Here is a 24,676-nt window from a genome sequence, read left to right on the forward strand (position 1 = left end):
ATCCCATAGAGATCTTCATATTGGAGTAGAGTATTCTCAAAGTTTGCTCCACAGAAGAGGCTAGAACAGGGATGAAAACATAGAACTGCCAAATATCTGTTATAGTTATTGTTGCTGTGGCTTTTTCTTAGTGTGTATTTGAGGCACAGTTAGCCTTTTCAGAGAGAATAATTTCAGAAAAATAAAAAAGACATAGAAGCTTATGAAGTCTCCGTGTGCATCTTCTCATTATGGTAGAAAAATAGGAACTTGGAATTAGTAATAGATGCAATTTTCAGCATGAATTTTAGTAGTTTTTATTTCCAAATGAAGACATTTGCTTAATAACAGCTGGTTTAGATGAGAAAGAAATAGCAAATACACAACAGAGTGATGAATAATAGGTATAACTCATTTGAACTCTTACGTAAAATTGGCAAGATGTTTTACATAACTTAATTGATTTGACAATCTTGTGTGAGGGGGATAGTTACAGATGGCAAACTTACGCAAAGGATTTAGTCAAACAATTTTTTTGCAAGAAGATTATGATTTTGTAATCAGTTGGGAGCCAATGAAATACAAGCAGAATTTAGTTAATAATCTACAATTACTGGTTAAGGAAGTATATTAGTGCAAATTTCCCTGCATCCATCCTACTTTTCTCTCCTGTCAACCCACAAGCCTTTGGCACAATGAAGTGGGTAACTTTTATTTCCCTCCTCCTTCTTTTCAGCTCTGCCTATTCCAGGGGTGTGTTTCGCCGAGAAGCACGTAAGTCATCTGTTTTTTCATTATTCGTTGTTTTATTTTCCTAATAAGAGCTTCAGTAAATGATGAGTCTTTAAAAAATTGTTTTCCTTTCGAGGTTTTGTTTTTGTTTTGTCGGTCATAGGGCTTGAACTCTGGGTCTAGGCGCTGTCCGCGAGCTCTTCAGTTCTGAACCACAGCTCCACTTCCAGTTTTCTGGTGGTTTATTGGAGATAAGAGTCTCACGGATGGTCCTTCCCGGGCTGGCTTTGAACCTCGACCCTCAGATCTCAGCCTCTTAAGTGGTTAGGATTATAGGCATGAGCCACTGGTGCCCCGCATTAGAGTTATTTTTATTATGTGCTATTTTGTGTTTGTAAGCTCTTATATAGTTATAATATTATTATACTTAAAACATACTAGATTAAAAATGGTGCAAATTACTTAGTGTTAATAATTTTTGTTAGCACATAAAGGAAAGTGACTCGAGCACAGACTAGTGTTAGAGATAGAATTCACTTATATCACAAAGGTCTATCTTCAGTTTCATGCTTTATTTTAAAATGCCTGTGTGACTAGCATTAGGAATAGAACTTTCACTAGTACTTTATTTCAAGGTATCCTCTCAGTAGCTGTTACAGACATTATCGGATCATTAGCTCTTATCCAAGTGTTACTACTCATTTCTAAGCTATTTCTTTAAATGCAAAAATTAGTTTGCAACCATCCTCAGATGATTAACCTAAGTTAAATGGAAAGATATATATATATATATATATATATATATATATATATGTCATCTATCTATCTATCTATCTATCTATCTATCTATCTATCTATCTATCTATCTATCTATCTACCTATCTATCTATCTATCCGTAACATAGTAACTACTTGCTGTCTTCAGTGTTTCAAAATGGTGTTTTCTTCTCCTCCACCAGACAAGAGTGAGATTGCTCATCGATTCAAAGATCTGGGAGAACAGCATTTCAAAGGCTTGTAAGTTCAACTACTGAAGATTCTGACTCAGGGTTTCTTCTGGCATTTGTTACTACTTAAGGTGCTGATAGAGATCCATCTTCAGGGACTAGACTAGAGAGCAATGTTGTCTGATAAACTGCATTGACAGAAATGTTCTGCCTTTGTGCTGACCAATATGGCAGCCACTGGCCATATGTAGCTATCAAACACTTTAACCATTGTGAGTGAAGTTGAGGAAAATAAGATCAAGTTGTGTTTAATTTTAATTAAATCTAGAGATACACATGGTTAGTGCATAATGTATTAGATAATGAAACTTTGAAATTTTTAAATAACCTGGAATTGCTGGAATTCTTATAAGTAGTATGAGAGATGTGTGTAATATATGGCTCTCTAACTACCTTCTACACAGCAAGTAGTCCTGTGCCTTTCTGCAAATATTTTTAATACTTTTGGGTGTTATTTATAGTGCTGAGGCTATAACTCAGGGTCTACCACATGTGAGTCAAGTACTCTTTCAGAGAGCCAAATCTCCAGCTTTAATAATATTTTAGTAAGAAACAAGACAATGATTTAACTTTGAAAATCAGTATCCTCTTAAAGCCATATAAAATGAAATGATGTGTGTGGGTTTTGGTATTAAAATAACTCCAAGAACTTATATAATGCCTAGTTTTTACAGATATACAATTTTCTCTTTTACTCTACACATTTGCATCTACTTCCAGGCACAATATGTACATTAAAATGTGATATAAATATTTATTCTCTTTTCTTAGAAAAAGAGGCCTGGTCAGGCCTCAGAGAGTACTTGCTATGAATCAACTTTGTGGATATAGTTGTATCTAAAATATTGAATGTGCCCATATGCATGATTTGGTCCCTATGATAGGTTACTGCTTTGTATCAAATTTGTATTATGCAGCATATTCCCATGTTTCTTGTTTCAGGGTCTTGATCGCCTTTTCTCAATATCTCCAGAAGTGCTCCTATGAAGATCATATCAAATTAGTCAGAGAAGTAACTGAGTTTGCCAAAACTTGTGCTGCTGATGAATCAGCTGAAAACTGTGACAAATCAATTGTAAGTCCATTTGGATTTTGAGGATTGTTTCTTCTATTTAAGTAATTCTGAATATTTCACAAAAATATTTTTCACTTAGAATTGTTATTAAGCAATCAAATTCATAATCAATGCTCCATAGTTAAAAAAAACAGAGTAAGCTATTGTTTCTTCTGGATGGAGGCATTAGCTGTGTCCACAACTTCAAAAATACTTCTTCATTGAGGCCACACATTACAGCAGTGATGCTTTCTAAAATGGCAATTGGTCACTTGAAAAAAACTCTTTCTAAGCTTTGACTCCCTTACATAGAGGCTAGAAGTGATAGATTTTTTTAAAAGCATTTATTAATTTTGGGTTTTTAAAAGTAGAAACATGATATCAGAACCACCCTCTTCAATTTTTGTGTGTATAAGGAATTATTAATAAGTCTACATACAATATTATATAACAGATCTTTACAGTTTAATCATCTTGCTAACTGGAATTTTAAATGGATTGATAACTAACACTCTTATTTCCTTCTTTCCTTGTTTCCCAGCAGCCTTCATTCTTCTCTTTGATTATGTAAATTTGACCACTTCAGATCCCTCAGGAAAATTTATCTTTCTATGTCTGACTTATTATGTATAACGTATTGTCCTCAAAGTTTATCCATGGTTGTATCAGTTGTAAAAATTCCTTCTTTTTTATGGCTGATTAGTACTCTGTTGTATGTATATTCAGCATGTTCTTAATTCATTCCCTTACATTTTCCTTATCCATTCATTGGTCTATGGACATTTAACATGTTGACTACTACAAATACTAAGCCATTTTTTCTTGATCACTAGACTCTTTTTCCTTTCTTAATGAACATACCCATTTCTCACAGTATTTTAACTCTAAAGATGTTATGGCAGTACAGGGATTCCTAAAATGCATTTAAAAACATAAATTCTGAGTAGAACAGTATCTTCTGTGAGGTTCTAATGACATTTTTAACGAAAATTAATGAGGAAGGACAGGAATTATTGGACCTATTTCCAGTGAACAGTTCTAAATAACAAATGGTTCTATATTTTAATGCAGTAGCAATGTATGATAGAATGGGTTACTCCTTAGTTATAAATGGTATAGCTCCAAAGGTTGAATCTATCAAAAAAGAGCACAGCAAATGGGAAATTGAAAACTTTAATCCCTCATTTATAGTCTCCTGCTATCCCAAAGTCTAGTTTTACACTGGCTCGCCTCACTGTGTCTGACAGAAAACAGAATAAATAAACATTCTTTGAAGTCATAAATCTTACTCTTGTATTCACCATGAGTAAATTGTGGCAATAGATTTTCACGAAAATTACGTAGTTAAAAATTCCATCATTACACTTTCCCAGTTAATTCAAGGGGAACTGAAGGGATGAATTTTTTAAGTTCCTTTTCATTACTATGATTTAAAAGATCTTATTCCTTTAAAGTTTTATTTTTAAATTTATTTGTAATTGGTACAAAATTGTATATACTGCTATTCATAGTTTTTAAAAAATATATACTATATTTTGTTTCAACATGCATATGTATTGTGCATGTGTGTACATACAAAGTATATGATCTCCTAAATCCAGCTTTTGCAACATATTAGATTTTTGTGCTGCTCATTGACTAGAAAAAGGAAACAAAATACTTCTCATTAAGTTCTAGACTTTTCTCTCCCATTTAGCCCACTCTTTTTGGAGATAAATTATGTTCCCTCCAATCTCTTCGTGAAAAATACGGTGAGCTGGCTGACTGCTGTGGTAAACAAGAACCTGAGAGAAATGAATGCTTCTTGCAACACAAAGACGATAGCCCTGACCTGCCACCTTTTGTGAGACCCGCACCTGATGCCATGTGCACCGCCTTTCAGGAAAATGAGAGCACATTTTTGGGACAGTAAGTAACTGAATGTCTAGGATTCAAAATTTAAAATTATAATGACAGCAAGTGTCCTACATAAACTATTTTAGACATTAGGTATTTGAGGTTTTGTCCATAGGATGATATTTTAAAGAGCAATTTTGATATCATAAAACTCTACATGTAGAGTTATGATTGATGATCTTTTGATCTTGAAATAAGATAGAATCTATATAAAATGTTTGGCATATTTTAAAATATTCTGAAGTATATATATATATATATATATATATATATATATATATATATTATGAATTTAGGTATTCCCAGGATTGATTTTACGTTAAGTTAGCCATATTAGGTTATTTACACATTAGTACTTTTAAACATTTGCATATAATACACACATATGAGGTATGTGTGCACACAGATACAGATGGACAAATTGACAGAAAGTTATCCACGCGCACACACACATTTACCCTTTTGTTCAAAATAGCAAAGATAGGCTATCAGGTACAAATTACAAGTTTGATAAATTACAAGTCTGTGGATTTTGAACATTTAGGGGGAGAACATTGACTTTAATTGTTCTTATAATATTATGTTATTACACAAGCATGATTGTCTGTTTTCTTTTTCACAAAATTCAGTTATTTGCATGCAGTGGCCACAAGACATCCTTACTTCTATGCCCCAGAGCTCCTTTACTATGCTGAGAAGTACAAAGACGTGATGACAGAATGCTGCCAAGCTGCTGACAAAGGGGCTTGCCTGACACCAAAGGTAGTCCTTTAGAAGGAGGAAGAGTCAGCTCACAATGTAGCCTCGGATTTTGACCATTTTATCCTAGATTTGGGTCAAAAGACCTTCCCCATTCTGCCCCAAAGATCTTTCATTCTCTCTGTAGGCTCCATCCTTTTCCCTTTTTAGAGGGAGCTGTGCTGATCTGACAAAATGAACCTCCTCCATATGTCTAAATGTCTTAGAACTCAGTGCTGGTGATTGCACCAATAAGAGGTCACAGTTTTTATCTCCTCAGACAATTTGTGTGTGTGTGTGGGGGGGGGGATGTGGGGGTTTGGGTGTGGGTGGAGGGAATGCAGAATAGAGAGTTTGTTGTAGCTAAAAGCAAGAAGTCATTTATTCTTTCCATAAGTGATCACATGCTTCATTCCCTTTCCTGGGGGAATTAATTGATTTTTAAGAAAGCTGGCGGAGGAGGGACTGAAGTGAATTGTGCCAAAGATAGGGTGTCAGAACAGTTTATTTCCTGGGACATTAGCACGTTCTCCAGGCCTTTTCCCCTGGGAATATCTCCATGCTGGTTTGTTTGTTTGTTTTTTGCTGTAAAAGGCTTCTACTATGAGCAGAGTGATTTTCCCCCCTCTTTCTACAGAGCAAAGGAATTTATTGCCATGGGAGTCCATGGGAATTTGGATGTCAGTTCTCTTTGGTATATTTTGGTATATTTATGACAGTTTGTTTGGTGGAGAATTTTCTTTTTCTAACTTGTTAAAATGGATTCTCTTTTATAGTTAGATGCATTGAAAGAAAAAGCACTGATGTCATCAGCTCAGCAGAGACTCAAGTGTGTCAGTTTGCAGAAATTTGGAGACAGAGCCTTCAAAGCATGGTAAATATTTATAATACAGTTTGTATCTTTATAATGATATATTGAGAATTATTCAGTTGGTAATATTCCACTTACAAGGTATGTAACATAATGTTTCAAATATATAACTTTGTCTTAAAGGTAACAACTTAAGTTGGGAAAAATCTGAGGATTGGGGTTTGAAGCCAACCTGAGTAGAAAAGTCCGTGAGACATTTATCTCCAATTAACTAGTAAAAAGCCAGAAGCAGAGCTGTGACTCAAGTGGCAGAAAGCCGCCTTTGAGTAAAAATACTCAGGGACCATGTCCAGGCCCTGAGGTCAAGCTCAGGATCAGCAAAGACAAAACAAAACCAAACAAACAAAAAAAAAATCCCTAAGCCCAAAACATAGAAATTTAAGAAAAGTGAATCAGAAGAACACCAGTAATAATTTGAAAGTTCTTGATAACTTGATAATGGTAATGATTTCTGTCTCCTTTCTTTTAATTTGTCAAGAATTTAGAAGACTTTTTTGTTCTAAAATACAGATAAATCACATTGGTGTATAAAGATTGGGGAACTTATTTTATTTTATTTTGTTGGTCATGGGGCTTGAAACTGGGCCTAGGACTGTCCCTCAGCTCTTCAGCTCAAGGTGAGCCACAGTACCACTTCTGGTTTTCTGAGTGGTTTATTGGAGATAAGAGTCTCACGGACAAAGCCTGGGCTGGCTTTGAACCATGATCTACAGATCTCAGCCTCCTGAGTAGCTAAGAATACAGGCATGAGCCACCAGTGCTTGGCTAATGGTTTATTTTTTTAATAATAGTATAGTCAGGGTCTTTAATTTATCTTTCTTCCTAATCTGAAAGTGTCCTTTTATTTCCTAATAATTAAAGTCAACTATCCAATAACTCAAAGTTCCTACTGCTACTGCTCTTATAGCTCTGAATATACTCATTGTCTCATTCCTTTGCTGGAGCTTGTGTTTTATGTTACTTAGCAAATTCTAGGAGCATCCTTCATTATCTGAGACAAGAAAAAAGCTACCTGTTCATTCGACTTCTCCATTCATTGTCCTTCCAATGACTAATACCTCTTAGTCAATGATCAGTTGACTAACCCCTGTTAGTCATCAATGAATCCACCTGGCAGATGAGAAAATGAAAATGATAGATATTCCATGCCATTTAATAATTTATATCTCTGCCAATTATTCTGCGTATCCAAACCACCACTTCTTATCCAGACTAAAGTGCTAAACAAAGCAAACTTATTGAAAATAATGCAAAGTTACACAGGCTGGGATTGGCTATGGGAAAGAAATTTCCTTTGTGAGATTTAAACAACTCTGCAATGAATTTGAAAAAAAAGAACAGTAACCTTTTACCTTCATTATAGAGATTAGAGCCTGTATTAGAGAAATTTCTTGGTAAAAGTATGATTAATAAAAATGGTTCCATCTAATAGAAATTACATGATTTATTTTCTCATTTATTACTTTTTAATTTATGTTTATTTATTATTGAATATATTATTATTTACATACCTATTATTTATATGTTGTACTGCTAATAATAATAAAGTCAGATCTGCAAGATAGGGCTCCAAATTTGATACCATTTTCAAAATTTCTATTTGATTTTATGAATCATTGGCTTTTTATCCATTTTACATAGTCTATGGCAATGACTAATTCTGCTTCAGAAAAATGTTAACTTCTTAATTAAAATATAGTACAAAAAACTAACAAAAAATTTGTCTTTGTCTTGATTTTTTTTGTTATAAGTAGTATTTTCCTACTGATTTCAAATGAAGTATTACATGTTACTAATAGTTCATTGGGGGAATTCTCTTTTTTAGGGTAGTATCTCGTTTGAGCCAAAAATTTCCCAAAGCTGACTTCGCAGAGGTTTCCAAGCTTGTCACAGATCTGACCAAAGTCAACAAGGAGTGCTGCCACGGTGATTTGCTCGAATGTGCTGATGATAGGGTAAAAGGCCATTGATTTATTTTGGGATGATTACGTGTTTCAGAGGTAGAAGGAATGTGTTTACTGTCATGAGTGAGAGCTGATGGCCACTGATCTGGTCTTCTCTGCTGCATTTGCTGTTTCTAAGCTTATGGTGCACTTTTCAATTGCTCTCCTAATTAGGAAGTGGCCTGCAAAGGTTGGCCTCTGCCTCTTAATTGAGAATAAAAGCTTAACCTGGAGGAGGAAAACTACATACTAGCTATATATTAGATATTCTGGAGAGACAGGAAGAGTTGGAGAAGGGGCAGTATGTCACAGTATGTCACAGATCTGTGGAAATGGGTCCTCTCACTCCTCTGTATTTTCTTTTTGCTAACTTGCAGTTAATTTACAAATATTTGACACAATCTATTTTCCTCTAAAATTTTAACTGGTCATTATTTCAATGATCAGAGATATGAACACATTTCAGAATCTTTATCGTGACATTAGAAAATTTAAGGCAGATATTTTTCATATGTAAGCCAGGCCTAGGATTATAATCTTGACTCATTTTTTTCAAGACTCCTATACATTATTTAGGTACTTGGAGTCAATAATTAAGAAATAATGACTTTCAGTTGAAACAGCATTCATGTACTTCTTTTGTAGAAATATAAAATTAATAAATAATTGAGATCAATTAGTTAAAATCAATAAGTAAACACTATCTTGTTCTTGAGTGGCCTTTTCACCATTGGGTATTGAAATCAGGACTCCCAGTTCTGAAGTGAGTATGCTACTGTATTTGGACCAAACCTACAATCCTTTCTCTTTTAGCTTGTTTTTTTAAGATAGGGTCTTAAGGTTTTATCTAAGTCTGCCTTTTATCTCCACATCTCTAGTACCTGAGATTTTGGCCTAGGCCTGATGCCTGGATTATTTGTTGAGAGAGGGTTTTACTAATTTGGTCTGGCCTTAAATAGCCATTCTCTTATCTTCATCTATGAAGCACTGACTAGTATTTTTTAATAAAAATGTTTTATTCTATCTGAGTTCCATGTATAAGAGCACTGACTGAGATCATGTTCATGTTCATAGGTCTTAGAACACAATAAAATTGTTACGTACAGAAAGTAAAGAGCTAGGAAGTGGTGCTGTGGCTCAAGTGGTAGAATGCTAGCCTTGAGCTGAAGACCTGAGGGACAGTGCTCAGGCCCAGAGTTCAAGCCCCCTGACCAACAAAAAGAAAAAGAAAAAAAGATTGACTTTAGAAAGTAACGATCTGGAGAAAAGCACAGTGATGCCAGTTTATGGTGAACCATTTTCATCTTGCTGACAGGTGGAACTAGCCAAATACATGTGTGAAAATCAGGATTCAATCTCCAGTAAGCTGAAGGAGTGCTGTGACAAGCCCGTGTTGCAAAAATCCCACTGCATTGCTGAGCTGGGAGCAGACGACATGCCTACTGACCTAACCCCCTTAGAGGCAGACTTTGTTCAGGATAGTGAGGTTTGCAAGAACTATGCTGAGGCAAAGGATGTTTTCCTGGGCACGTAAGTAGACCATTCCGTTTTTAGAGAATTGTGTCATTTAGGAAGATGGACTCTCCTTATGCAATGAACATAATTTCATGGGGCCCTAAATGTTTTTTCCATGTCCTTCTCCCAAGCTTTCAAAGTTTGTTTAAAAAGTTAACTAATTTTAAAATATTGTCATCTTCTAATTTAGTAGTTTATGAAGTTTTTTTCAAAAAGGTAATTGATTTAAAATAATGACTTTTTCCCCCCCAGTCCTGGGCTTGAACTCTAGGCCTTTTGTGCTCAAGGCTCGCATTCTACAGCTTCAGTGAGATAAGATTCTCACAAACTTTGCTGCTGAGCTGGCTTTGAACTGTGATCCGCTTCTGGCTTCCTGAATAGCCTGTACCAGGCTCATGTTTTAAATTAATAAACCATGCTTCAAGCAGAAGATCTTTGTACCTTAGGATTAATTTTGGAAATATCTCTGTCAATATTTTCTGCATATTATAAATTATGTGTATATGCATTCATTTCTTTATTTAATCTAAGGATCTCTCCAAAACATCTAAAGATTATAATGCAAAAAATAGTGCCTACTAGTCATCTATCTAGTATCTATATATCTATATCTGTCCATCAATATGAAGACAAGAAAGATGTAGGAAAAGCAATATATAACATGGCACCAGATGGTTCACAGTTAAAGAGGCTATATTTTCAGTGGTATGGCAGAATACAAATGATTATATGTTGCAAGTAATTATAGCAATAAACTTTACATTTTCAGTGTTTAATTATTGTATTCTGTGTGCTAAGGTAATATTTACTATAATTATGTTCCCTAACATATTTTGCTCAAATGGAGAGTGAAAAGGAAAATTTTAGAATGATAGAAGGAATAACATTGATCAAGATGCATTGTACTCATAAAGTGACATTGAATTGAAACCCCCTTTGTACAACTACTTTGATAATAATAATAATAATAATAAAATTAAAAGATTATCTTTATTGTAGCATCTATTTGAAATGTAGTCCAAATCAAATTAATTTTGCAGAAAACAACAAGCAGTATTCTTCAAATATTTAATATGTGCCAGGTAGTATATTTGTGTTCCACAGATTATGTGGTTTGTGCCTCACTATGGTAACTACTATCATCCTCAGTGTATTTATGAGGAAATGAAGTTTCTATTAGTTTATAGGAGTTGCTTAAGATAACAAATTAGAATGATGGTCAAAAGAAGAATTTGAACTCAAGGAGCCTTAAACTAGGGACCTCAAGTTTCTTTCTTTCTTTGTCACTAGGCTTTGCTGCATGGGGATTAAGCAAATATTTGTTGCATGGGAATATGACTTACTTTGGAATATTAGATATTCCTGAGGTTAATTTAGGTGACTTTTGTTACCCATTTGTTCACCGAAATCCATGTGCATCTTAATTAGGTTCCTGTACGAGTATTCAAGAAGGCACCCTGACTATGCTGTCAGTATGCTGCTAAGACTCGCCCAGAAATATGAAGCCGTACTGGAGAAATGCTGTGCTGAAGCTGATCCTCCTGCCTGCTATGGCAAAGCGGTAGGTCCTTTGTAACAAAGCAAAAATGTAACTGTTAGGTGATTCCAATAATGAGAAAGCAAAACAGTGCAAAATCTAGTCAGTTCAGTGTTCTTAAATATTCTGGGGAAACTATCCTAAATAGGGTAGTTCATGAATCATAGAATCATTGGTCTAGAAAATAAAGATACGAAGATAGCAATTTCCAATTTCACAAAACTTTGACCATTCATTTTTTTCTTTTTCCTTATATGCTTGAGACAAAAAATCAGAAAAAATAAGTTAAATATAAACCAAGAAATTTAACTTAGTTATCCAGAAATCTAACTGATCCCGAAGTTATCAGGGAAGGTTTTGAAGGTCTTTTTTTTATTTTTGATCCGATTGTGGGGACTGAACTCTGGGCCTGGGCGCTGTCCCTCAGCTCTTCAGCTCAAGGCTAGCGCTCTACCACTTGAGCCACAGCGCCACTTCCGGCTTTTTGCTTATGTGGTGCTGAGGAATCGAACCCAGGGCCTCAGGCATGCAAGGCAAGCACTCTACCACTGAGCCACCTTCCCAGCCCCCGGTTTTGAAGGTTTTGAAGTCTTTCTTTTCAATATTCTTTCAGTTTTCAAAACTTTCCACATTCAATGTTCTTTCAATATTCAGGATCTGATATTCTTTACAATATTTAAAATCTTCTTGAGATGGTTTAGGAATCTTTTTGTGGATAATTAGGTAGGAAGACACCTCTTCTATAGGATTTTATGGATGTAATGGTTTCAAAATAATCAGAAATAAGAAGAGACCTATTCATACTAAGAAGCTACTGACAGGCACTACAGTGCACCTGATGCTGATGATATTTTCTCATCTTGGAGAGCTCAGGACCAACTACATAGATGGGCTAATGATTCTAATAAAAATATTGTTACCTGTCATTTAATGAAGTTTTACATTGACCTATGTGTTTTAATTTATTAGTTTAGTGGATTTATAGACCAAATTTGGGAGGCCAGGACTATCTTTACCTCCATTGCTTAGATAGGATTCTGAAACTTGGAGATGGTATATGAAGTTGCTCAAACTAGAAAGTATGCATATGATCTGGCTAAATGCTAGCCACTGCAATCCACAGTCTGAATATTCTTAACTGTTTGCACTCAGCAATCTCAAGCAATAAAAACAACTGGAAAGTAATGTGATGGATGTAATGTGTTTGGGGGCAGAAAGGAGGAAGGGCTGAAATAGGATCTTTCAGTTTTGCTATAAACACAGTTCTTTTATATTCTAGTTTGAAGAACTTAAGCCTCTTGTGGAAGAGCCTCAAAATTTAGTCAAAGATAACTGTGAGCAGTTTGAGCAGCTCGGAGAATATAAATTCCAGAATGCGTAAGTGATTTTGTTATTTGCTAGTTTTTTCTTGATCATTTGTTTCCTAAGTCAGTAAGTAGGCTATATGCCATGTGCTATTTATTTATTTATTGCAGGTACTAGAGCCTGAACTCAAGGCCCAAACTAGTACTATACCATTTCAGCCATAGCTCCACTTTCCTTGCTAGTTAACTGGAGCTGAGTTTACAGGTTTTCCTGCCTACACTGGCTTCAAACTGCAGTCCTCCAATTGTAGCTGGGATTACAACTGTGAGCCATCTGCACTTGAGTGGCATGTATCTTTTAATAGGAAAGATACATTATGTATTTTGAATATCTCTTTATTCAGGAATTCTTGAGAGTAGTGATCAAATAATTTACAGGAGGGAGAGGCCTATACCTGTGCAGAGTATAATAAAACTGAATTTTTGGGTCTGAGAATATGTAGGTCACAAGGATTGATACAAAGTTTGGTACATCAGAACTGAGGATGTCCCTTGAACGTTAAGAGAGACTTTATGAGGAAATACGCTACAGCACGATTTTGCTGAGTAGGCAGTAGTATGCATTGTGTATCAGAACCACAATAGGTTAGACACAGCTAAACACAAATATATAACAAAGAGATTTAGATACATGTGTGAATATTACTATTTGAGGAAAGTGATATTTGAGAGATATACCTAGACTTTTATGGTTAAAACCTGTTTTCCTATGGCATTTACCACCTAAAAGAGATAGAAACTTAATAATCTGATGGAATAATATTCCAATTCATTACCACCTTCGGGTGAAAGTAAAATCCAGATGTCATAAGGACCATAACATTCATGGCAGTTCATATACATAGTTTGACTTCTTCCTACTATAGATGTTAGGGATAACAAAAATGATCAACTATAGTTCCTTCAGAGTAGATTGCAGTCATGTATATTGACCTTCATTGGTGATATTCTTTACAAGCAATTAATATATGTCTGATAAATTCCTAGGTTACCTGCATATTGTATTTCTTTAAGTTTAATTGAGGTCTCATCTTACTGAGTAAAATATACTTCCTCCCAGTTTATTTTACATCTTCAAAGTTGATTACAGTGCTCATGTGTGTTATGCATCTAATAGAATTTATTGGAAAAACTAAGTAATAATAACTATGGAAACCTAACTATAATAAGTCAACTCACTTTTCTAAGATTATAATAGAGATCTGAGATGAAGAGTTTATTGTACAGTTTGGTATACAAGGCCACATTCCAGTAGTTACTCAGATGAATATAATTTGATAAACTTAAAAATAAAATTATGTCAGTTGATCTTAGCTGAATTTTCTTTTCTTGATGTATTATATTAGAACGTAACATTTTCTTGTCTAGATAAAAACTGTGGACTGTTTCTTTTAAATAGGCTTGTAGTTCGTTACACCAAGAAAGCTCCTCAGGTGTCGACTCCAACTCTTGTAGAGGCTTCAAGAAACCTCGGAAAAGTGGGCACCAAGTGTTGTAAACTTGCTGAAGCACAGAGACTGCCTTGTGTTGAAGACTATGTGAGTTTTTGAGAATATCATGAAGTTAATAATTATGATTTGTTTGTCTTTAGCTAGTGATAAATGTAACTTTCAGAGGCAGGTGTGGACTAACCTGTGTGTATCTGTATATGTAAGTAGTGTGTGTTTATAGTATTACCAACAGTCTGAACTTGTTTACCTATATTATCTTGACTCCCAAGTTTAGGATTTAGTTAAGATAACAAAGGCAATAACTTGTTTTGAGTAAAAAGAGTCAATTCTCAGTGTTATTTCTTCAATTTTCAGTTTCTTTTTTTATAATTTAATTTTATTGTCAAGGGGTTACAGTTACATATCTAAGGTAGTGAGCACATTTCTTGTCTGATTGTGTCAGTATAAGACTAAATCTTCCTCACTCTAACACATTTTGAGGCTATATCATCTCAAATGATTTTCTTAAACTATTCTAAATATGTAGAGGTATTACAAACAAAGATGATTGTGTGTGTGTGTGTGTGTGTGTGTGTGTGTGTGCACATTACTCTGGACCTCCTGCTCTCAGCTTTTGTGCTCATGGCTGGTGCTCTACCACTTGAGCAACACTGCCTCAATCAACTTTGGATTCAAAGTTGTAAGTGGCACTATGTTTAGAAAATGAATGTTGATGAAACATTTTCAACTTTGCTTCTTTTGAAGCTATTTGTGCTTTTCCCCTGCTCTTTAGCTGTCCCTGGTGCTGAACCGGTTCTGTGTGATGCATGAGAAGAACCCAGTGAGTGAGAGAGTCACTGAATGCTGCACTAAGTCTTTGGTGAACAGGCGACCTTGCTTCAGTGCACTGCCAGTGGATGAAACCTATGTTCCCAAAGAGTTCAACGCTGAAACGTTCACCTTCCATGCTGACTTTTGCGCACTTCCAGAGACGGACCAACAGCTCAAGAAACAAATGTGAGTGGTATTTCATAGATGTCAATTGAACAGTTTTTTTTCTGATATAGTGATTATAGTCCTTAAATAAAGTATTCTAGTATTTGGCCTTATTAACATGACAAAAGTTTCAAGAATACAATGGGTGGTTATAATTAACAACGAATAATTAGGATAATACTGTGATTAAAAGCCACAGTAGGATAAAATCATAGAATAGACTGGTAGAAAAGCTATGAAACAAGCCTATGAATTTGTGATGATAGAAAATTAATTGTAGAAATCATAGAAGAATTTTTTTCTAGTCATGAATGATCATGTGAAGTTGATATCATAGGCAAGATTTTGTCTTTTGAGAATGGTTTTGAGAGTGATTTGCTAAAAAAATATAAAAATGTAAATTTTGAGAATCAGTGTCTTTTTACTGTCATGAAGTTTAGCATATTCTGAAATTAACAGCAGAAAAACTTTTGTTATCTTTGGTGGCAAGTTATCAGGATCAGACTTAAAAGTAAAAGTAATAATATAAAATTCATGGTGTTCTCTGTCTGTCTGTCTGTCTGTCTGTCTGATTTGAGAGTTTTCTCTTTTATGTGGTTTCCTGAGAGTTTTCTAAACCAAAGTGGACATTAAATTTTACCTTGTTTACATGTTCTTCTGTGAGAACCACCAGCTCCCCTTTTTTGGGTAGTGTTATTTCTTGTAGCCTCCCAGACATTAACTTTGAATATCAAACACGAATACTGTCACAGCAGAAAGATCTTAAATGAAGTCTAAATTAATTAAAAATTTTAAACATCAGCTTGGCATTGGTGGCTCACCTCTGTAACCCTAGCTGCTCAGGAGGCTGAGATCTGAATATCATAGCTCTAAGTTAGCCTAGACAGGAAAGTCTGTGAGATACTTATCTCCACTTAAACACCAAAAAAAGCTAGAAGTTAAGCTGTAGTTCAAGTGATAAAGCATGAGCCTCAAGTGAAAATTTTCAGGGACAGTATTCAGGCCTGGAGCTCAAGACCTCCCAGATTAGTAAACAAAATTAAGCATTATTTTGATTTATTAATAAAATTCACCATGGCATTACTTCTAAGTCTGAGTAATATCTAAGTGCAGTTTGAGTAATATCTAAATGTCAATTGTTGGAAACTTCATTAAATACTAAGTGTCTTGCATTGAGTTTTTCATTTGATCCCATCACCACGCCTAGGAGAGTGGATTTTAATACAATACCATGTGGAGGAGAGGATGAGGTAACAGTGAATGCCTTAGTCTCATCTATAGTAGCTTGGCTCCAAGATTTGTAGTCTTCATTGACTGCCATCCTTACCATCTCTCCTTTTCTTTAAATGAGTATACTGATTCCTCTGTTTCTCCTTTTGTGTTCAAACACAGAGCAATTGCAGAGCTGGTGAAACACAAGCCTACTATAACAAAAGAACAACTGACTGCTGTTTTGGGGAAAGTTGCAGCTTTACTGGAAACTTGCTGCAAGGCTGCTGACGTAGAGGCCTGCTTCTCTGAAGATGTACGGGAGTTCTTCTCCTTATTATGTCTAATTTCCATCTCTGGGCTTAGGGCTTAGGCCTTTATGTACTGAAGGGCATGCAGAACAGAGAGCTGATTTGACATACAGTCATCTTACACGGGAGTTCTTGGCTTTTAACTCCTGTTGTGCTGTATGTAGCACAGTGTTAAATATTTATAATACCTTATCTGTTCCAAGTTTGTGATGCTTATGCATATAGAGGGAAGTATCTGTATAGCCTTACATATTTTGATCAGTGAAACAAATTAAGTGTGTCTTTATACTTAAAAGTGCTTTGAGTTTGTGGTTAAAATTTACTAGGTAAGATTTACAAATATCTGAATTATTTGCTATTCTTCCCTCCTCAAAGCCTAACAGTAATTTTTCATCCCTTTTTGGATTTGGCTATGAGACAGATTCCTTCCATAAATCCTAATAGTAAGCTGAAAGTAAAGACTGTGACTCATATGACATCATTTTTGTATACACCAATTCATATGTAAATTATAGTTAAAAATTCTGATATGAATGATATTATTTTCTCAACATCTGTTATTCTTTGTCTTCAGGGTCCAAAGGTGGTTGCTGCAAGTCAAGCTGCCTTAGCCTAAAATACCACAACCACAAGCATCTCAGGTGATTATACTTTTGCTTTGAAAACAGAAACCTACTAATTATAGTTATCATTGTCAAATTGTAAACATTGGCCATTTGCCAAGACTCATATAAACAACTGCTAGCCACTTTTCCTAGCTTGTTCTATCTATATTGATTCATTAAAACTCAAAATAGTAGTCATATTGTTAGTCATTATTATTTCCATTTTTTTAGATGAGAAAAGAGCGTATAGATAAAGACCTAAGTGAAGTAATTTACCCAAAGAACAACCACTCTAGTGGGAAGAGGAGCTAAAGTTCATTTCAACCTCACCCTTAAACATTAACCATTGTCTTACATAAGGTCATGGTGTGATCCATGAACCATCCAATGAACCATCACTGGAGTAGTATAGGTACTAGCTGACTTATACGAAAGGGCTTTTATTTAGGCCAAAAAGCAGCTGAAGATAAAGTATTTCATATGACTCAAATAAGTATTTTCCAAATATAGATTATTGGGGGATATGATGAATTTATTTCAAGTGAGTAATATTATTAAAACTTTATTTAGAATCTGCACCAAAGCCTGGAATAGCTGCTGTGCATCTCACAACCTTTAGTCCTATGATAATGTGATTTCCTCCCGTCCTAAGTGGGAAGGTATTCTTCCTAGATTTCCTACATTCACAAGATACCTTTTTTTGCAATAACTTAGACAAGCAGCAAGTAGTTAGACAATAGCTCTGAGGAGACATGAGCCCTTATTGGAAGCTTGAGGAGGCAGAAGGCTCCTGCTGTGATGTGCTGAAGAGAATACATTACATTTGTCCCTGTGTCCTCAGCCTAGACCAGCAGAAGGAGAGCTAAGTTAAGGCTAGGACAGGCTTAAGTTGCTTTCCTTGGCTTAAATGGCAGAAAAACAATCAAAGCAATTCAGAATTTGTCCTTAACAGATGTGGAAAATACAAGCAGCACTTAATATTTCTCATTTTGTTTTTCAGTCTACCCTGAGAAAAAGAAAACGAGAAATGGAGACTCAAAGCTTATCATCTGCTTTTCTTTTCTGTTGATGTAAAATCAACACTATCCAAGAAACATAAATTCTTGAAATATTTGGCTTCTTCCCTCTGCACTTGAATAAAAATGAAAAGTCTAATACTGTTGTCCAGGATTGTCATTTTCCAAATATGTGTTTTCATCCTGAAAATTTTGTACACTCTGTGAGAGTTTCATTTTTTTTCATTTATTCTACTTCTTACAAATCCATTAGACTTTTTTTATTGTGAAAATACTGAACAGAGGGGTTACAATTACATGGGCAAGATAATGAGTATATTTCTTATCAAGCATTGTAGCCTCCTCCTTTGTTTCCCCTTCCCATCCAAATCAATTAGACTTTTATCTTCATTTAATCACCAAAAAGATACTGGAAGCATGGGTCAAATAGCAGAGACTGGGTCTTCTACCACTCACTGCTATAAGCAAAAAAGCCAAGTGAGAGTATGAGTTTAAGCCTAAGTATTAACAAAAAATAAAATAAAACAAAAATACCAACCAAACTCCAAACAACAACAACAACAAAAAACAACAAAATCAACCAACCATCAACCTACCAATCATCAAACAAACAAAACCTTCCCATAATAGACCGGCCTTATGACCTTTGCTAAACTATTCTGTTCTTCCAAAGGATTTATCATTATACAAGAGAGATACTTGCACAGTCATGTTTATCATAGCACTAGTAGCAAAAACCAAGAATACCACTATCTAGTGAATGGTTAAATAAAATATGATGTGTGAATATATAGTATCTATCTATCTATCAAGTGCATGTACATATATATGTATGTCCATTGATACTATTCAGTCATAATGAAAAAATGCTACTCATTCAAGCTGAATGAGAGAATGATGCACTGAATACAAGCTCCAAGCCCCAACACTAGAACAAACCAAACAAACAAACACACCCCCAAACAAAAAAAGAACATTATTATGTTATTTGAAAGAAGAAAGAAAAACTGAGAATCATACTTAGAGAGAGAAGCTAAGCTCTGAAAGGCAAATATCCCATGTTTTCATTTATATATATATATATATATATATATATATATATATATGCAGCTTAAATGGAATGATGGCTATGATGGTAAATAGTAATAATGTACATGTATATAGAAGTAGACTGGTGGGAAAGAAGTGGGATAGAGAATAGCAAAGGACAAGGTGCTAGGGGTTCAACAGGATCAAAGTTCATTACATATATGTGTGATGACAGTGTAACAACATATTAAATACTGTTGGAAAAAGGCAGGGATGAGGGATGGTGGTGAAGGGAATAGTATAGAATGGGTGAGATTGTTCAAATAACAGTTCATACATTCATAAACATCAGAATGAAACCCCCTGACACAATTTTTGTATGCTAAGAATGACAAAAATTATTTTCTCAGCTTTGAAGGCTGGAGAGATTAAGATCCAGCTTGTAACAAAGTTGAACTTCTGGTGATGGCTTTCTTCCTGGCTCACCTACAGCCTTCTTTTTGCTGTGTCCCTCTTCACAGGGACAGCAGGAACTTTGGTACTATTTTCACCCTGACTGCCTATTCTCTACTTTTCCTAAACAACTGTCACTAAGAACAATGCATTAGGGGTTTAGGACTTCAACATAAAAACCTTATGAATCTGGTTGGCAATGGCTCATGCCTGTAATCCTACCTATTCAGGAAGGAAGCTGAGACCTGAGGACCATAGTTTGAAGCCAACAAGAACAGGAAAGCTCTTACCTTTAGTTATCTAACAAGAAGCTGGAACTAGAGCTGAGCCTCAAGTGACAGAACACCATCCTTTAGAAAAAATGCTAAAAGAAAGCACCCAGGCCTTGAGTTTAAGCAATTTTGGGAAAGCCTAAACATTTGTCCATTGCAAAATCTCTGGATTAAAAAAAAGGGAGTTTCTGACTTAACAACTGGCTACCATTCAACTCTACTAAGTGCTATGATTTGAATGTATGTATCCCTTTAAAATTAATATGTAGTGACCTAATACTCATGTGGTTTAAGAAGTCATAAGACCTCCGCATTCACCAGTGAATTAGGGCTTTTACCAATGAGGTCATGGGTGGTGGTATAGTCCCTTTGCTTTTACCTGTCCTCTGCTTTGTGGAGATACACAGGGCCATCTTTGAAGAATTGCCTTTCACCAGATATGATTTCCTGGCATCTTGTTTTTGTATGTTCTAGCCTTGAGAACAGAGATAAACACGTCTATGATTTATAAATTTCTTAGTCTCAGGTATTTTGCTAGAGCAGCACAGAGAAAGACATGGAGGAAAAGAAGTGTCAGCAATGATGGCCCTAAGGCCATCTTATCCATTCATGAGTATGGAGTTCTTAACCTACCCAAATGTCCTTCCTGTCACTCTCACATTGGATATTAGACAAAGAATTTGTAAGGAACATTCCCTTTGGTATTTCTTACACGGTGTCACTGCTGTAAAAACTTGGGAGAGATTGACTCTATATGAAAAATCATCAGAAGACAAGTGTTTAGGAAAGAATATTTTTGTGTAATTATTGTTTTAGGAATTTTAGGAGAAATTCTCAATACACATTTCCCTTAAGTATGCTATAATTTTTATAAGGACCCTATTTATAAGCACCCATGCCTGCCTATCAGAATCAGCTAGCACAGTTAAGAGAACATGCTGTTAATGGAACATACATACATATTTTGTGAAATTAATTTTCAATTGGTGTTCCACAAGTTTTTTGCTCTCTCCTTGACTCACATTGATATTCTATCAGGCTTATTGACCTTGAAATACTTCTGCTTTTTAAAATTTAATAGGCAGACTGGTTGCCTAAACACACACACATCTCTCACACACACACATACACACACACACACACACACACACACACACAGTAGAAGATCTACCTGGTGAGATCTCTTTACTTAATCATAAGGAGGACTATTATTATTATCATTTTATAGATGATGAAATAAACCCCAGATTAAATTATTTGCCTAATATTATATGGCTAATAATTGGTAAAGCCAAGAGTAAAACCTTTGTGGTTATAGTAGGCCCAGTTTTAATATGCCGTATTGTCACTTGGTAGTTTCATGGATTTATGTAAAGGCAAAAGAATCAGAGGAATGGAAAATTGTATGTTGTGAACTCTGCACTTTGGACTAAACCTTGGACAATTACACATATGGATTTAGGCTTGTTTGTAGTTAAATACTTCCCAAAGTTATAGAACAAATAAACGACAGGGCAAATAGTCCAACCTAGTCTACAAATCCACATGCTTAACCATGACTGCCCTGCTTTATGTGTACATGCTATTTGGAATTCTATGTGGATTTATGAATGTTTGTGATATTTAAATAATTATAGTTTGGTATATAACATCTGTTTTCCAGATGTTATAAATTTCCCCTCAACCTTTGGATAGATGAGGGAAATGGCTTATCCAGCCATGAAGCCAGCAATGTGTGTAGTGATTATCATAAAAACTAAAAGAGAATTTGTAAAGTTATAAAGATCTCTGTGTAGCTAGGTGTGATAGCACACACCTGTAATCTCAGCATTTTGAAGGATGACATAGAGGAGGATACCAACTCTAGGCCAGTGTTGGGTACACAAAATTCTAAGCAGCCTGAGTTTTTAAATAAGTTTTTTTTGTATTGTAAAAATACTGTACAGAGGGGTTACAGTTACATGAGCAAGGTAATGAATACATTTCTTATCAAGCACTGTTGTCTCCTCCTTTGTTTTTCCCCTACCATCCCTTCCCTCCCATCTCCACAACTACACTCCCCCCTCCCCTGCCTAAATTGTAAAGTTTGTTTTTCAACATAGCTTCTTGTACATCTCATTGTTGCAATGGGTCAACTTGTATCCCTGTTTAAACAATTTGTTTTTTCCCTTCCCCTCCCCAAATTATACTAACATGAAATACAGTGAAAACAGGGGTTATACCACGGAGGTCATACCCAAAGCAACAAAAAAAATCATGTGTTACCTTATAAATACATTAGAAGCAATAGCAAGAAAGAAAAAAAAAACACTTGTGTCTTTATCTTGGGGTTCATTTCGCTTAACATCAACTTATCTGACCTTTTCTGCTTGACTCAGACATATACTAGTTATTGCAAATAAGGGAAACCACGGGACCTATGTTTCTTTGGGCCTGGCTTACTTCACTTAATATAATTTTTTCCATGTCTTTCAATTTCCTAACAAATGGGGCAATGTCGTTCTTCCTGATGGAGGCATAGAATTCCATTGTGTATATATACCACATTTTCTTGATCCATTCGTCTACTGAGGGGCATCTGGGTTGGTTCCATATCTTAGCTATGGTAAATAATGCTGCAATAAACATAATTGTGCTGGTAGCTTTAGTATGGACCTGTTTGTGATCATTTGGGTAAATGTCCCAAAGTGGGATTGCTGGGTCATAGGGGAGCTCTATGTGGAGTCTTTTGAGGAACCTCCATACTGCTTTCCAAACTGGTTGAACAAGTTTATACACCCACCAACAATGCAGTAAGGTTCCCTTCTGGCCACATTCCCTCCAGCATCTCTTATTAGAGTTCTTGATTATAGCCATTCTAACTAGGGAGAGGTGGAGTCCCAATGTGGTTTTGAATTGCATTTCTTTTATGGCTAGAGAGGTTGAGCATTTCTTCCTGTGTGTATTGGCCATTCTTATTTCCTCTTCAGAAAAGTTTCTCTTTAAGTCTTTAGCCCACTTATTTATTGGGCAGTTGTTTTCTTTGAGCACCATTTACTGAAGAGGCTGTCTTTCTTCCATTCTATTTTTTAAGCCCCCTTATCGAAGATTAGGTGGCTATAGATCTGTGGGTTCATTTCTGGATTTTCAATTCTATTCCATTGGTCCTGAGGTCTGTTTTTGTGCCAGTACCAAGCTGTTTTGATTACTATGGCTTTATAATAGAATTTGAAATTTGGTATTGATATTCTTCCAGCACTGTTCTTTCTGTTAAGGATCATTTTTGCTATTCGGCATCTTTTATTGTTCCATATGAATTTTTGGATTGCCTCTTCTATTTTCTTGAAGAATGAGGTAGTAATATTGATAGATATCACCTGAGTTTGTTTTAAGATAAAAATAAAAAGATTCCTTAAGAAAAATTGAAAAAAATCTAGACGTATAAATCAAAACAAAAATGAAGAAAAGCAATGAAAAGGGATGAAAAAAAGATGAAAATTCTACCTACCCAAATGAAAAGGAATGAATTGAAACCAACTCAACCTAACCTGATCCATACCATACAAAAACAAAGAAATCAGAGTTTGTAGAAACTGGGATTTGCTAAGTAGAACATCTTCTACTGTCTGAAACACTTGTCATTGAATAAATACATTCACCATTCATTCAACACAGGTTGAGTTTATTTTTATTTTTTATTTTTGTCAGTTGTGGGGCCTGAACTCTGGGCCTTGGCACAGTCCCTCAGCTCCTCAGCTCAAGCCTAGCTCTCTACCGCTTGAGCCACAGCACCACTTCCAGCCTTTACCGCTTATGTGGTGCTAAGGAATCTAACTCAGGGCCTCATGTATGCAAGGCAAGCACTTTACTAATGAGCCACCTTCCCAGTCCCGGTTGTGGAGTCTTGACTATGGGTTAGACTTTGTGAAAGACTTTGAAATATTTTATCAGCACTTAACCAAGTCACACATGTTTGTTTTTTTCATAAATCTGTGTTACACTTTTTCAGAATCAATGCTTCATGAGTGGTTTTCAGCCATTTTTTTCATAGATAATGTAGTTGTTCTCATATGTTTAAGTAAAATTCCCCCTTAAGGGCAAGGGGAGAGCTGCACTTTTCATGAACTTTCTTGGAATTCATTGGTAGACAGGGTCAGCCATCTCATATAAGGGAGTATACAAGAATAGTCCATGTTCCCATGAATGTGGTTATTTTGAAAGGAAATGTAGGGGGGCCACATCTAGCAGAAAATAAACAAAAACTAACATATAAACTGTGACTTCTACTTGTCAAGTATTGAAGGCTTTGCTCATGCTACGGTAATACCTGTCTCTGTTATAAGTGCTATTGATGAAAACCTTCCACTTAAATTTGTGCCTTTCAGGTTAAAACTTCCTTAATCACAACAAAACAAAGAAAGGTTGGATAAGTGGGACTGCATTAAACTGCAGAGCTTCTGCATGGCAAAGAACATAGCTAGCAAAATTAATAGAAAGCCCACAGACTGGGAGAAAACTTTCACAAGCCATGCAACAGACAAGGGCTTCGTATCTAAAATATACTTACAGCTCAAAAACAAATCCCCAAAGAAACAGCCACCCCATTAAAGTGGGCTAAAGACTTAGAGAGAGACTTCTCTGAAGAAGAAATAAGAATGGCTAATAGACATGAAGAAATGTTCAACATCTTTGGCCATAAAAGAAATGCATATCAAAACAACATTGAAATTCTACCTTACC

The 24,676-nt window shown here is 35.4% G+C and overlaps 1 protein-coding gene and 1 long non-coding RNA gene across 2 annotated transcripts in view; one reads left to right on the top strand and one right to left on the bottom strand.

Moving 5' to 3' along the window:
- Nucleotides 1–656: 656 nt before the first annotated feature.
- LOC122106881 (albumin-like) lies at nucleotides 657–18,342 on the top strand. Its single transcript, XM_042678424.1, has 15 exons — nucleotides 657–753; nucleotides 1,671–1,728; nucleotides 2,661–2,793; nucleotides 4,469–4,680; nucleotides 5,298–5,430; nucleotides 6,183–6,280; nucleotides 8,103–8,232; nucleotides 9,536–9,750; nucleotides 11,164–11,296; nucleotides 12,552–12,649; nucleotides 14,036–14,174; nucleotides 14,860–15,083; nucleotides 16,455–16,587; nucleotides 17,157–17,223; nucleotides 18,188–18,342. The coding sequence occupies exons 1-14, from the start codon at nucleotides 675–677 to the stop codon at nucleotides 17,196–17,198; spliced, it is 1,827 nt and encodes a 608-aa protein (XP_042534358.1). The 5' UTR covers nucleotides 657–674; the 3' UTR covers nucleotides 17,199–17,223; nucleotides 18,188–18,342.
- The window catches only part of LOC122106882, a 32,965-nt gene continuing 24,819 nt past the window's right edge, over nucleotides 16,531–24,676 (bottom strand). The window contains exon 3 of the long non-coding RNA XR_006147245.1: nucleotides 16,531–16,577. This is a non-coding gene — a long non-coding RNA (uncharacterized LOC122106882). The remainder of the gene's footprint in view (nucleotides 16,578–24,676) is intronic.

The sequence above is a fragment of the Dipodomys spectabilis genome, unplaced genomic scaffold (assembly GCF_019054845.1).
Source record: "Dipodomys spectabilis isolate Male_0828 unplaced genomic scaffold, ASM1905484v1 ptg000043l, whole genome shotgun sequence".
NCBI classification, from domain to species: Eukaryota; Metazoa; Chordata; class Mammalia; order Rodentia; family Heteromyidae; genus Dipodomys; species Dipodomys spectabilis.